This window comes from Amblyomma maculatum, chromosome 1 (genome assembly GCF_055883805.1).
Source record: "Amblyomma maculatum isolate TAMU_Amacu chromosome 1, ASM5588380v1, whole genome shotgun sequence".
NCBI classification, from domain to species: Eukaryota; Metazoa; Arthropoda; class Arachnida; order Ixodida; family Ixodidae; genus Amblyomma; species Amblyomma maculatum.
The window spans coordinates 221,258,862-221,273,838 of NC_139344.1; the positions used below are offsets into that span (position 1 = coordinate 221,258,862).

General features: G+C 42.5%; 1 protein-coding gene across 7 annotated transcripts in view; it reads left to right on the top strand.

Moving 5' to 3' along the window:
- LOC146205679 (bromodomain-containing protein 7-like) overlaps positions 1-14,977 on the top strand; it is a 134,667-nt gene that overhangs the window by 75,403 nt on the left and 44,287 nt on the right. For all 7 annotated transcript variants that reach the window (XM_084590339.1, XM_084590345.1, XM_084590338.1 and 4 more), the window contains exons 11-12: positions 3,411-3,519; positions 11,258-11,570. In XM_084590339.1, coding sequence (XP_084446465.1) covers positions 3,411-3,519; positions 11,258-11,570 — 422 coding nt within the window. The remainder of the gene's footprint in view (positions 1-3,410; positions 3,520-11,257; positions 11,571-14,977) is intronic.

Consider the following 14,977-nt stretch of genomic DNA (forward strand, 5'->3'; position numbering starts at 1 on the left):
TTAAGGGTGTTCCTCTAATTCCGTATAAAAATATTTTATGCAAAAGGATACAACTGAGTGAATCAAAAGCCTTTGAAAAGTCAATAGAGCAAGAGTAAGCAACTTATTTTCAGTATTCTCTAAGATCTTCTCTTTAAGCATCAGCAGAGCATGCTCTGTTGAATGCTTCCTAAAACCAAACTGGGCATCAGAAAAAAGCCTCATCTAGTCAAAAAATTTTGTCAATCTTACGATAACATTTTTTCAAACCTTTTTAAAAATATTGGTATAACAGATATTGGCCTGTAATTTTTATACCCAAGTCAAGCATGCAAGTTAAAGTGCACTTATGGAGAATGCACCACAGCTGCACAGCTGTAGTGCAGCTGCATATTGCTGCACCATAAAGGCCGGAATACATGGAGCGTTTTTGCCGCGTCAAACCGGCGTTTTACGCCCGACGGCGCGCACTCGACGCCCCGCGTCAGAAAAAACGCGCGCCGCCACCGATCTGGCCCTGCCAGATATTTGACGCGCGGGCGGCGCGGCGTCCTCTCGAACCGGAAACTGCCGTCGACGCGAGCCAGTAGGAGCGCGGAAAGCTGGCATTTCCGGTTTGAGCGGCCGCTGTCAACATGGCCGCCATGGCTGACGAGGTATGGGCTTGGTATGGGTATAGTGAACTAAGTATGGGGCAGTTTGGTCGCAGAAATGTGATTATCGTAAAAATAAACGCTTAATCAAGCACGGAATGTCGCTTTTTTGTGAGTATACGACCTACTCTCGGATCGTTGTGTGTTTGTTTACTCCCTGGAGTGAAATTTGTAAAAATAAAAATGAAAACCGTGCCGCTGGTATCCGAGCAGGCATTCCGAAGTATCTTCGTTCATTCGAGCGAGCCAAATCCTTGCGCACCTATGTACGCTTTCTACATTTAGCACAGTAGCATTCGAATGAACACTTTCGGGATTTTACCACAAGGGACAGCGTCGCTTCTCTCACGTACCTCGCTCTGCGGTTATTTCCGCTCGCTGCTGCATTTGCTTTCGCATCGAGGAATCCGCGGCGGCGCTCGCGCCACTTCGTCGTTCCATGTATCTCGAGCTGGGCGTCGCGTCGGCGCGGCAGTTTTCGACGCGTGAAAATCGTGGAAAAAAACGCCGCATGTATTCCGGCCTTAAGTGCGAAATTGCGCCACATTGCGCCAAAATGCCCCGACTAGCCGCAAAAGTGGCCATACTCGGTAACAACATTCTGCGGTCGTGATATGACCAGTTGCGACATTTCAGATACTGCAGCACGCATTACTGGCCTTTTATTTTATTTTGAGATGGCGTCACGCCGTTATAATGCCTACTCATATATTTTTTCTTGCATCCACATGCTTGTTCCGCTCTGCTCTTCGAGTATGCTGAACCGTTGCGGTTTGAGGATGCTTCACTGCAAAGGTCCGTGTGGGGAAGCATCCCCATAAAGCAATGTGGCCGTTTGTAACGAGGCACTACTTCTACTGCGTCGCACTGCGAAAAGGGCCGTGGTGATGCTTGTGATTTTGAAGCAGTACTTCTACGCTGTGTTTTAAGCGCCGCATGCTTGTAATGGATATATATATTATATATATGTTTTTTTTTATGCGGCTTTTGGAGGTTTTTCGTAGTTTGTTGGGCCATTCATGTATAACAGGGTTGTTTTTGTGCTGTCTCGTCAATAAGTTCACTTTCCCGTCGTCAGATAGAGGTGCATCAGTTATGGCTTCTGTGTTTGTGATAATATATTTTGAGGTGAAGAAGGTAATTTTCTTTTTCTTTCAAAAGAGGGGGGGGTTCGGCAGGTCGGAAAACACACAGCAACCTTAGATTTTAAAATCCATAACACTGCAGTGGAGCTTAAGACTGTCAAAATTAACATTTGCAGATGCTAGAACATTGAAATACTATAATGTCTGCACTGTGCATGAAATGTACAATCTAATCTGCTTAGTCATTGCCAGTCCTTAAAAAGCATAAATCACTGGCTAAAGATGCGTTTGCTCAAGTTTTCTCTGCCAACAACTTGCTTGCTTATTTGCTTTTGAATCTTTGTATACTGCACTCGTTTTTGGGTTTTTTGGGCATGGGCTGATCGTAGTCACGGCTTCGAATTGAGCTCTTTTGGAGCTGCCGTCGCGCAACATCAGCTGTGGATTTCACAGACATTAAAACATAGTTTTGTAAGTAATGTGAGCAAGATAAGATCCCGTAATCGAGATTGTCAAACCGCGGTAAAGCAAATAAAAAAAAAACAATGAAATATTTTTTTCTGAATGAAAATTTATCGGTTTTATTGCTCACATTCTTTTCCTTGCTTTAGTTGATACCATGCCTTGAGGTACAAAACGCTTATTTACAAGAATAGGTACATGCCGGATTCCCAAAGGAAATATGCCAGCGCCGCTGATAGGTGTGCCTTGCTAGATTTCCTCTGGATCACATTCATACGGTCCGATGTTCACACCTTCTCATTCTTTGGGCCGAAAGTAAGGTGTCTTCCCTGCTTAACGGCTCCAAGATTTGGATTTGTGCTGCAAAGTGCAGTTTTCTTTTTTTTTTGTGTGTGTGTGTGTGTGTGTGTGTGTGTGTGTGTGTGTGTGTGTGTGTGTGTGTGTGTGTGTGTGTGTGTGTGTGTGTGTGTGAGAGAGAGAGAGAGAGAGCTGCTTCAAATATGGGTTTTGCTGCTTCAAAAATTGCTACAAATCCAATTTCACCTGTTGCACACCTGGTAGTCTTGCTTGCTAGCCCAAAGATATGCCCCTTGTCACATTGCTTTTTCTGTATTCCCCTAAGTATAGAGCCACTCTTTTGCAAAAATGTGCCTTGGCTGTGTGTGTACTGGTTGCAGTGGCATTGTCTGCTTTGCCCTTGAAGTGATTGGCACTGCGTCTCTCACAGGTCCCAATCCAGTAATGTGCACAGACAACAGATACACGGACCATGTTTCATGTGTAAACAGTGGGACATGGCACCTCTGCTGTTTTGCCGGTTTAGTACAGTATCAATATGAAAGCATTGACAGCTCCTGTTGTAAATTGAGAAGTCTACTTCGGTCACCGGAGAGTAATTTGCCAAATACTTGAACAAGAGTTATCTGCATACGCTAACTACTCTTTTTGCTTGTTTTATCTCTACAACTGTTCAGCATGAGCTCAGGCCGTGGCAAGCACGCGTACGGAAGGGCTACATATTTCATGATTTTCCTTCGAAGACTTACCACTGAAGAATACTGCGAGTTTAGAAATAGCATTTTCTAAAGTGTATCTGCTATGCTCTGGCAGGTTGTGGAATTATAACTTCATTACTCTTCTTACGTTATTCATTTGGTTGTCATCGTGTGAGAACAGTGTGTGACTTCACATGTAACTAAGTGCTTGAATTTCTTGCTTCCATTTTGTGCAGCTTGCTCAGCTTTACCAAAGACTGTGATTATGTAATGTACATGGTGGACAACCTCCTGGATGTGATGACGTCTGGAGAGCACTCAAAGACTGTGAAAGTCCTGGAAGCTGTAAGTCCAAGTGTTCATCAGGCTTGGGACAGTTGGGAAGCTTTATTGTGAAACTAAAGATGGCTGCCTGCACCCATTTTAGTGGAAAGGATAGTTCAATTTCTTGCCAGATATAAAATGTTAGTACACATGCTTTCTACAGGTGAATACTCAATTCTTTTTACGCTGAAATAGTGTTTTATGTGCTAGTTTTTGTAATGACTCGTTACAGTGCCATGTTATCATTAAAGAGACAGAACACTGATATTTAGGTCTCAATTTTTTTTTTTTTTTTTTTTTTTTTGCAATGGAAAGATTGATGTCTAAAATGTCGATTCCATAGCAGTTTTGGTACCAATACTGTAGACAATTTTTACCGAGAATTTTTCTATCAGTGTATGCGCCCGTTTTTATGTAGTCCGATGCTGGAAGCCATGAGCAGCGACCGCAATGACGATTGGTGGTCGACAAAAAAGACGTACTGAAAACAAATATAAATTTCACTCGCCAGACAGTACTTAGAAACTTTTTGCTTAGAGTAACGTCCTTTTCATTTTCACACTCAAGGCTGCTACGGCGCAATAACGCATGCCTCGTCGACGAAAGTTTTTGTGGGCACTATCGCCGCTTCCTTCACAATACTGTGGCATCATCTGGTGGCAAAACCTGAAAGCATGCCTCTCTCGGTGCAAAAGAAGGGGTGGTTTTTATTTAAGGATGCAGTGTAGAGAGCGCAAAATATTAAAAAAATATGGCAAGCACTCCTATAAGAAAAAACTGTGTGCACTTAGAAAAATCAGCGATATTTTGCTGACATGTCACGTGAGGTACTACACCGAAAGTAGTAGGGTTTCTCTGCTGGATAGTACCTAAGTTAATTTTGTGATTTTCAATGGCAAATTAAAATTGTACTGCCTCTTTTCTATGATATTGTAGTGCTCGATCTGTACTATATGAGGCAAGGTCTTTTCATCTCCACCATAATTTCATGACATATTTTGGCCAGTGTTCTGTTTCTTTAATGAATTGAAAACATCCTGCTACTGAATATAACAAGGCATGCTGAGAAAAGAGCACTTGTGTGTGTTTTGTTTTTGTTCCCATACCTTTTCTGTGCTTTTTCCTCAACATGACCTCACCCTGACTAACCCAGTTGCATACTGTCATCATAATATAAGAAACTTTGTGGTGGGTGCAGCTGTGCCATAAAAAGCATTGCTAACAAGATATTGTCTGGCTCGTGTTTTGATTTCTGTAGAGAAAAAAAACGTTTACAGTGAAAGCTTGTTAATTCGATTTTCACGGGACTGGAACAAGTTCGAATTATCGAAAGGCCTTGAAAAACCTGCCAAGAATCATTTGCATTATGGTAAATCTGCAGTATTCGCTCTTGTAATGAACCCAAACACATAATGAAGTTCAACCCCCACTTTTGCCGCTGAGATTTTGAAGGGTAAAAAAGCATTAAAGTTGTTAACGCATCCCTCCATTTCGCACCATCGTCATCGCAGCCCACAGCTTGCTGCACACCAAGTGATAACACCATGGTGCAGTGCGTGTATCTGTAAACGCTAGCTCTACTCTAAAAAAAGGAAGAGAGGGGGAGAGAACTTGAGTGCCAGTGACCTTGACTTCTCGTCGGCACTCATCCTTCAAGGTGCGATCCTTCACAAGCAGCCTGCACGCGTGTGAGGCTTCGCTGCACTACGCACTGAACGGCACTTGACGAGCGCACATTTTGGGAGCAGCAGAGGAATCTTAATGGAAGCACATAGAAAATCCACGATCCTATACGCCGCGAAAGTGTGATTGGTTAGCTGGCTTGTGCGCTGCCAATGAGTGCGCGGACGGCATGAAGCTCATAAAAGCGAAGCTGAAACGGGGTCGACCTATTGAGGTAGTGTTGGATGAGGCCATCTGTTTTTCGTTACACTTGCCGTTGCGTGCATGTCAGAGGTGCGTGGTTAACTCCGCAACATGCAGTTCGGGTTTTAGGAGTGCTGTTTTGACGATCAGTAACGGTACCATGCAATCGTAACTGGACGCAGCCTAACTGGTGCAAGGTCTGTAGCGCCCGTTTGATACCAAAGCCTTACATGAGCGTCGGCTGGGGCCACGCCGACGAAAATACTTATCCGTATTTCTGAATTAACGAGGAAAGAGGGAATTTAATGAGCACTGTGTTGTAAGTCTCGGCAGTCACGCGGAATAGACAGCAAGCAGCCGCCACCTCCCCATGACCAGCGCCGCCGGCCGCCGCCGGCTGCCGCGCCGATCATGGGTTAGGCTTTACCCACACTTCCATGGTTTTACCTGGTTTTATGTTTGTCCCCGTATTGGACATGCACGGCCTCCTGTTAACTATACCTCCCTATCACAGGGGTTTTTTTTTTTTGGCTATGTGCTGGCCCCAGGCCGCCCAGGCACGGTGGGTGCCGTGTAGTTCAAATGATCCGTTGAGGAACCGACTCACATACTAATTAACGGGCTTTTTTGTACGCAGACCTCTATGGAGCTCTATGGACCAAGCAGTGTAATTCGAATTATCAAAAAATTTGAATTATCAAGGTTCGAATTAACGAGCTTTCACTGCAGCGACTATGATGAGCTTTTCTCGGGCTAGGTTGACATGAATGGCAGTCAGGCCATAAATTTGGTGAGGTTAATAGCATTGCTGTTTTTCTGTAGTAAAATATGCTTCCCTCTTTTTTTCCCCCCCTTGGCATGCAGTGCTTATAGCATAAAATGTAAGTGAGGGCTATTGAAATTTTATTGCATGCTCAGTTGCTCTGTTTAGTGATCCTATTTTGTTGACCTCTATTATCTTGAGCTAGAGTGCAACCTCCGGCTAAACATTTAGGTCTAGGCCATCAGTAGTTACATAGCAAATCAGTGGTCATAAGCTGGAGTGTATCCTCTGGTTACATTATTAGGTCTTGGCCATCTCTGTTTACATAGCAAATCAGTGGGTTTAACAAAGAAATTTCAGCCGTCGCTGAATTTAGTTATCTATGAGGTCTTACTGTGTCATTCCTCTCCTGTTATATATTGTATGCAGTAGACTCTTGGGTAAGTCAAACTTCAAAGGGCCAGCAGTTTTATTTAAATCATCAGGAGTAATTGTGATTTGCATCATAAATATCTGTTCATAAAAATGATAAATTGGACAGAGGAAACATAGCTGTAAGTGGTTTACTTACAGTAATAATTCAGACAGATAATTTACACTTTTGGTTAATTCAAACAAATTTCAGAATTTTGATTTGTTAGCTGTATCATTAATATCATCAGTTACTAATGTGAAGAATTTATCCAGAAACCAGATGCTCGCATTCAAACAAACAGCACAATTCAATTGGGAAATCAAGGAAACTTGTTATTGTGCCCAGGCTGATTACAGATAGAGACCTTCCTACGGTCACCACTTCGTCTTGACTACAGCGCCACCTTAGTCCGGGTTCCCGAACACAAGTTGAAACTATGAGGAACAAATAGCTAAACCTTTCCAATTTATTCCTTCCGATGGACTTTCTTTAAATGCAAAGTGGTGTCTTTCACAGCAGAGAGCCATTTGGTTGCACCAGCAGTGCCCTCCTCTTGCATCTATGTTAGGTAAATAAGGAAAGCTTACAGCTGAAAAAGATCCCCATGCTATGGCTGGAACCTATTTTAATCTAAAGAAATCAAACTTATGAACTCTGAAAAATTGCTTAGCTGAGATGTACCTCATTCAGAAATGTGCTGCTGAATGCTGGCAGGCTCACTTACTCACTCTACAGCCATAGAGATGGTAGCGCACTGTGACAGCCTGTTACCACTACCACAGATGTGCTTGTGACGTCGGGGTTGCAAAAAGGGGCAGCATCTGGCTACGTGGGTTCCAGTGTGGTGTCAGCAATACCCATGACGTAACGAGTGCATGAAATAACTCTCAAAAGCTGTAACTGTGCAGAAAACTAGCCGTCCAGAGTGGTGGTCTCACAGATTTCATTCCAAGAACTTATACTTAGTCTGAATCTCCAGAAACATTCCTCTTTTACAGCCGACCATTTTCTGAAAATTTTCAGGTCTATTGTGTAGTCATCTTAAAAAACTAGTACTGTAAGGGTGCAAAAATAGGGCAAAAATAGTGTTTTCCTTAACTTAGCTCAGTCAGCTGTTTCCAGTAGTGATGTGCATTTCGAAAAGGCAGTTCTTGGGGAGAAATCATGTTTAGTTTGTCTAACAGCGTATTTCTGTGTCAGTTTCTGAAGTGTTGAATTGGTCAAAGCATGTACATACACATGCCAGAACAGTATCATAGCCATTTTAGGTTTGGCACCATTTATCCAAGGTGACAAAGACTCCATCAGCATTGCGCTCAACTTTCACTGACCATCAATTACTATTGGAGGCAGCGGCCACCTAGTGGTTCAAGCATCTGCCTTACATGTGAGAGGTGCAAGGCTTAACACTTTCCTGTCCGCACCTATTCCCATCGATAGCGATGGTTTCACGATTCAAATTTTCCCACTTTGAAAGAGCTCCTTGACAAGTGGCATCATCTAATGGGAACTAGAGGAACCCTTCTTTCAGTTTTGCTTTTGATTTAATTTTTCCACCATGCCGCGCCCGTCCAGATGCTCTTTCGAGTCAGGTAATTGACGCTTCTTGTTTAAGTACATCATGGCGTAGACGTCGCGTGCTCCCGCTACACGGAAACGGGCGTTTCCACTGAAGTTGTCGCATCGGGAAAACTCGTTTTTGGATGCGAACAGCAGCAGTGATAAATGAGAAGGCGAGTTTAGCTCTTCAGACTTTAGCACTGACAGCAAAACTGTGTCAAACCGACCCGGAACGTCGACAGCCATGCTCTGATAAATGTCGCCTGCTGTCGATTGTTGAATTTTCCTACTTTCGAAGCGCTTCTTGATGAGTGGCGCCATTCAGTGGGAAATAAAAGAACCATTCTTTCAGTTTTGCTTCTGGTTTTATTTTTTCCGCCGTGCGCGCTCGTCCAGATGGTCTCCAGAGTCAGGTGATTGGTGCTCTTGTTTACATCATGGCGTCGACGTCGCGCGCTCCTGCTGCGCGGAAAAGGACGTTTTCGCAGAGGTTGACACATCGGAAAGCTCGTTTTTGGATGTGAACGGCAGCAATGATGACTCGGAAGACGAATTCAGCTCTTCAGACTTTAGCACTGAAAGCGAAACTACGTCAAACAGACGTGGAACTGTTTTCTTTTCTAACTCAACTAATACTGTTGACAGAAAGCTAAAATGTGCTGCAATTTTGCATTAGTCCCTGTTGTAAAAAACATATATTTTGAAAATTCTTAATGTTTTATTTATATCAAGCAACTTTGATACTTTTGTTTGTTTATTTTTTTTTTAAATCACTTATAAAATCAATTTATGGATTGTCACTAATAGCATTGTGAAGAGGAATTCCTCCTCTACAATTAGATATTAGACACTCCTGTGCCAAGCTAGGTTTCTTAAAGAAAAAAAAAAATATCAATGACACCACCCAGAAACCACCCCTTTTCCCGCGGACAGGAAAGTGTTAATCCTTAGTGCAGCTGGTTGCATACCGGTGATAAAATTAGTACAAGCTTTCCCCTGGCCCTGCACTTGGCTCATCTGGAGTGAAATGCTTGGAAAATGAGTCCTTGAACTCCAACTTGTGTAGATAAAAAAAAAAAATCGTGGTGCTCTGATTAAAACTTCCCCTGTACCATATAAAAAAAAAAAAAAAGTCATCATTCTTCTTACCTTGTAGACACAGATGGACATGGACCAGATTTTGTTTTCACTGCAGCAGACTGAAGCTGGAACATTACTGCTGCCCACTGTTTGATCCCTCCCTGTTGCATGAAAATTTGTCCCATAGCATATTTACATTCTGTATCGTGCATGGTCATGTGAACATTGTAGAGAGCGGGCAACAAATTAGTTGCATACTTCATTTGAAATGTAACTGATTTGGATAGTCAGCTGCAGCTCATGAAAAGTAACTGAACCATTACCGAGGTGCAATCGGTTCCTGTTATGTTATTTTTCATTCATCTTTTATTACCACACTCCAAATATAAACCAATGACAATGAGCCGCTGCAGCTTATTTGATCTGTTGCTGTATACACCATAAAATTCAGAGCAAGCACCCCAACCATGCAAAAGTTCACTCCCCCTTTTTTCATGGCTTATTTCGAATTTCCACACTGTTCTGCTTCACAGCTTGACAGTTATGGCTAAAATTTAAATTCGAAGGAATTCTGTGGTGCACTAGCACCAGCTTTTGCCACTAAGTTCAAGTTGTGGAAGTTATACTACTGGCTGCGTCTTGTTTCTGAAAGAAAAAAAAAGGACAGACAACTAGTAATTGCTAAAGAGAATAATTGGACTGTTGAGAATGTTATAGTTTACAAAAATTTATGGCAAATAATTACTTTTAACACTTTACGTACAAGCCTGATCTTACATGATATTCCGAGCATTGCATGACTAATCAGTTGACCCAAAAGTAGTTTTTGTTCAAAAACTAGTACTTCATTACAAGACTTTTATACACCCTGCAATATTAGCAAGAACAGCAGCAAAATGCTTTGCTGATCCTTCGAACAGAATAGAATCCTTTGAATAGAAAGAAATTCATGAACTGTGCTTTGGAAATGGTGGTGCAGGTTTAATAGGCATTCTAGTGAGCTACAGTGATGGTGACGTGTTTGGGCAGGCTTCTTCTGCAACATTATCTGCGGAATCCTTTTAAACATTAAAAGCTGTTGTGATTCTAAGCAGGCACTTGTGATTGGCTGACAAAGCGTGAATTGCTTGCACAAGGAACTTCTGTGCCTGTCAAATACTTCATTTTTATGGCTTTTTTAAGGCAATTTTACCATAATGTGAGGGAAAATTGAAAGAAATCTGAGCATTTAGAAGTGCCTGCATGGTAGACAGCCTAAATGAAGCAGTGATCATGAGGCATAAGTGGTGGTGCCATACCGTCTCTCTGCGTGGAGTTGCACTGAAACATGTCATTGCATTTGACTGCTGATATTATTTTATTTTATACATTGTCTTAGTGAAACCTCTATTTTGCGCTTCTTATGTCATTTTGAGGCGCAACATGCAGGAATCACATGGTACCACAGTACGTGTTATTATGTAGCACTTGGAGGATGCTGGCTTTTTGACTGGGGCAGACATATGTAAACTTCAATGAACTCTAGAGCTAGAGCTGTATTGATATTTATTTGTTGTACTTTAAAAATTGTGTGAGCATGCTTCATGGAAGCAAGCATTTGGCCTTTAAAGCTACTAAATAGATACTTTATAGTGAGAACGTACACCATCCTAATGTACACACATCACATTTCTTTCACACTTCACGCTTGGCTTTTGTTCCTGGGATTGCGGGTGTCAATCTGTTTTAAGTGCGAGCACCTCAGTAAGGATTGACTTTAAGGCCTAGTTTTGTGTGTTTACAGAAGGTTTCATGAATTTTTTTAGTACCTTTCAGGACATCAACATGTCTTGCAGATCTGTCTACAGGCACATACGTCAATAATATGGACTTTTACCAGTAGTTTGTACGGATGGAGGTGTCAAGTAATATCAAAAAACCTATCAGCATACTTTTCTTTTTTTTTTTGTAGATTCACATTTTTTGCTCTGTTTTCTGTTGCTGTGGAAGGGCCGCTGGATTTGTTCTTTTATTTGTCTATTTCTTTTTGCAGTATGGAAAAAGCAACCTGAATGGACCTTTTGTTTGCTTTCCAGCATCGCAATGGTATAGTGCCTGAAGAAAAGGAGCTTACCCCTTTCACAAATCATGCTGAAGTTGAAGAAATGGAAGTAGAACACCCAGAACCAAAGCGCAGTGACAGTAGGCCAACTGACTCCTTTTATGCTCTCAATGACCTCGCAGCAGATTCAACTGTAGTGGACAGCAACCATGCAACCCTGCCACAGATTCAACAAAATTTTACAGAAAGGGACCTTGGGCAAGGAAGTACGCATGAGGTCCATGAGCATCATGATCACCATGAGCATCACGAACATCATGATCGTCATGATCAACTGCATCACACAGGTACGTTTAAAAAAAGGCAGAGGGGACAAGCTTCGGGAAAGGGGCGAGCCTCACAGAGTGCACGAATCACCTTGGGTAGGGGCAAGCCTTCGGCTGGTGATTTTCGTTTCTGCTGTGAAATTTTGATAAGTCTGCAAAAGTGCAAAACTTAGATTATTAATCAAATTTTAGCAGCTCTGGTAATTTACGCGCAGCTAATGATGGATAGTAGGAGCCAATGCTTAAAGTCTGTATTCACTTGAAGGTATACAGACAGCGAATTTCATTTCATTTCTTTTTCCTTTTTTTTTTTTTTTTTTTTTTTTGTAATGATGTGTAAGAAATTTATTTGCCCAGATTACTGTGGGATGTTTCCCTGTGGCCACGTAATTATAATTGAATATCTTCTCATCTCTGCTCAGTTGCAACAGCCGCTTGATGGCTGTGACTCATGCCAAAAGTCCTTGTAGGTCATGAGGCAAGAAAACTAGTGCAATCACTGGTGCTTCACTCGTGATCCTGGCTGTGAGACAGTCTGGCGTGAGCATTGTAATGAATTAAATGAGAACTGTTAGTTTCTTTAATGCCTCTCATAACCATCACTGATCTTTTATGTCAAGGATTTGCTCAGCTTTTGAGACCAGAACTGAAACAGGTGAAATAAGAAATTCAAATGTAAATTACTTGGTAGTTTTAGGCAAATGCCACGTGGTGATCAAAGTATACTAAGATCTTTCGCATCATTACAGAGGAAAAAAAGTGTTGTAAAAATTTGATTTCTATACGAATGCAGCCACTGGAGCATAATCACTGCTTCCCTGCAGTTCTTCTCGCAGCTCGAGTCAAGGGCTTTGTCATTCTACTGTGCATTGTTATTAGTGTGTGATGCTAGTTCACACCTTAGTTCACTATGTAAACGCTGTAGAGACTACAACTTTTGCTTCGTCCTCTTAATATGCCTCTACTGCCATAATCTGTCTGCCTTTGTGATTACAATTGTGCAGTTTTCTTCTGCGGTCCAGGTATCACAGTAACTTAAAACAACTTGAAGTAGCTAAACTCAAAAAAAAAAATAATAATAATAATAATAAAGTGCTGTGGTTTAGCTTTGGTTAAACCGGGTTGAATTGCATTAGCAATACCTCCATGGCTGCGCTTATGGTTTAGCTCGTGCGAGCTTCGTTCCTTTCAGACTTCCTAGCAGCATCGCGAAACCGCTCCTTCTCTAGTCTTTTTGCACGCTTTTCAGCAGTCTCCTCGGTACGCCGTTTTCGCCTAGCTTGCTTCTTGCGTTCTCGGCTGTTCTGAGATTCCCCACCAGTCGACATGGAGTCACTCTGTGAGGCGAGAAGCTGCAGTTGAGTCTCATCACTAGTAGTGGACACAGAGTCACTTTGAGAGGTACAGCGCAATCGTCTGGCCGCTCTTGAGCACGACGCTTTGCAAGCCGTTCTTCACGTTGCGCAGAAGTCTCTTGTGCACGTTGTCGCTTTCTGGCTTCAGTGCGACGCCGATGCTCCTCTTTAGCTGACTGCAAGCAACTGTTTACACGAAGGCGAAGCGCGCATATATTCCCTCTGTACCTCCTTACTCTCTGTTATTGCGAAAGAAATACTACGCCAGGTCTAACTGCTCGTCGCTGTGTGCCGTGTCCGTGGTCCCCTGGCAGGAACTGCCAACTTGGGTCTCTCGTTTCACATTGGATGGTTATGTCAGAATCAGCCTGCCAGCACCATGGCATTCATGTTACCCCTATTGGCCACTAAGGCACGTTCATATGGCTTGGTTAAAGCAGGGCTATATATGGGGGCTGGCAGGAGCTGCCAACTTGGGCTCGGCTGCGGCTCAAGGTCAAACGTGGCCCTTCCCAGGACTAATCGATGGGCTGAAACCTGGCGCAGTATTCCCAACGCAATAAAATGCAAGCGGGGCTAACTGTAGACAAGGACACAGGTAAGGAGGGACTAACCAGAAGATCAGTTTGAAATCAATATCTTTTCTTTTCAAAGTATGTTGTCATGTTGTTAGTTTGTGTTTCCACCCTTGTCATTTGAATAATGAATTAGTAAGCCCAGCAATGTTGTGCTCAGTACCTAAACTATATGCAGTTATAGCTGGCTGTTGCAGAGTTCAAGTGACAAGGGTTCTTGCATTTGCATAATGTTGAAGTTGACAGAAGGTTCATTTTCAAATATTGTTCAATACCCCCATCCATACCATGCCACATTTTCTCTCTCTATTAATTGAGCAGAGTTTCAAGTTTGGTTATCCTCCATAATAGAAACCACTCTAGCAGCAGCTAGCCTGGTGGCAGACTCATTTGTTGCCACTAAAAGATGCGAACACTGAATTATCTGCTTTGGTATAAGGATGGAACTGCTCTTATCAGAAAGTTGCCAGTGAAGTCTGTTCAAATTAGATTCCCTACTGATGTTCAAATTGGATTACCTACTGACATTGTTCCTATGAAGAGTAGCATGCCAGTGAAATCTAAATGCCGGCTTAATTTCATTTTTCATTAAAGGGCCTCTTTCTCTCTCTCTCTTTTGTTGCTACGTCTATACCTGCAACCAAAGGTTCATTGGCAATGCAGTCATTTCAGAGATGGGCTGCACTGTTATTATGAAGTAGCTTGTGTAATGCAGGGCATTATATATAATGTTGGGATAGATTCTAAAGACTGTCAATTGAAACCAACTTTATTTGTGCATGACATCATATATCAAAAGTTTTAACCCAAGTTTTCCCTGAAGACTAAAACCATGACCTCTTATGATTTGGTTTGATTTGTGGGTTTAACATATCAAAGCGAATCAGGCTACGAGAGACGCCATAGTGGGGAGGCTACGCAGTAATTTTGACCACCTGGGTTTCTTTAACGTGCACTGACATCATACAGCACGCGGGCGCCTTGCTTTTCACCTCCATCAAAAAGCGGCCAAAGGAGTTGTGTAAAATTTTCAGCCAGGATAGTATTTGCAGCCTTATCTTGCTCTATGGCAGCAATGTTACCTTCAAGTGGTTGATTGCGCGTCATTCTTTTTCTAGCTTATCGTAATAGCTTTCTGCATCATTCTTTTTCCAGCTTATCGTAATAGCATTCTGTTCAACTCTCGGGTCATGCTACAGCTAGAAAGGTAGTGTAACGTGAGGTTTCAGAAGCAGGTGGCCTCCACCTTGAAAGTGCCTCCACCTTGAAAGTTGTTCATGTTGGGGATTCAAACGCAGTGGTTTTTTGGTTCCATTAGTTTTCAAGGTTTTGTCATCTTTTACTCAAGCATTCTTTCTCTCTTTTATTTATTTCGTGTGGCAGTCTCATTTTTCAATCTACTTTCGGTCTTAGTATCCCAAAGAGCAGCTGAGAGGCCTGTCTTTTTGTGTGCGTGTACGCGCGCATGTCTGTGGTTGGGGGGGGGGGGGGGGGGGCG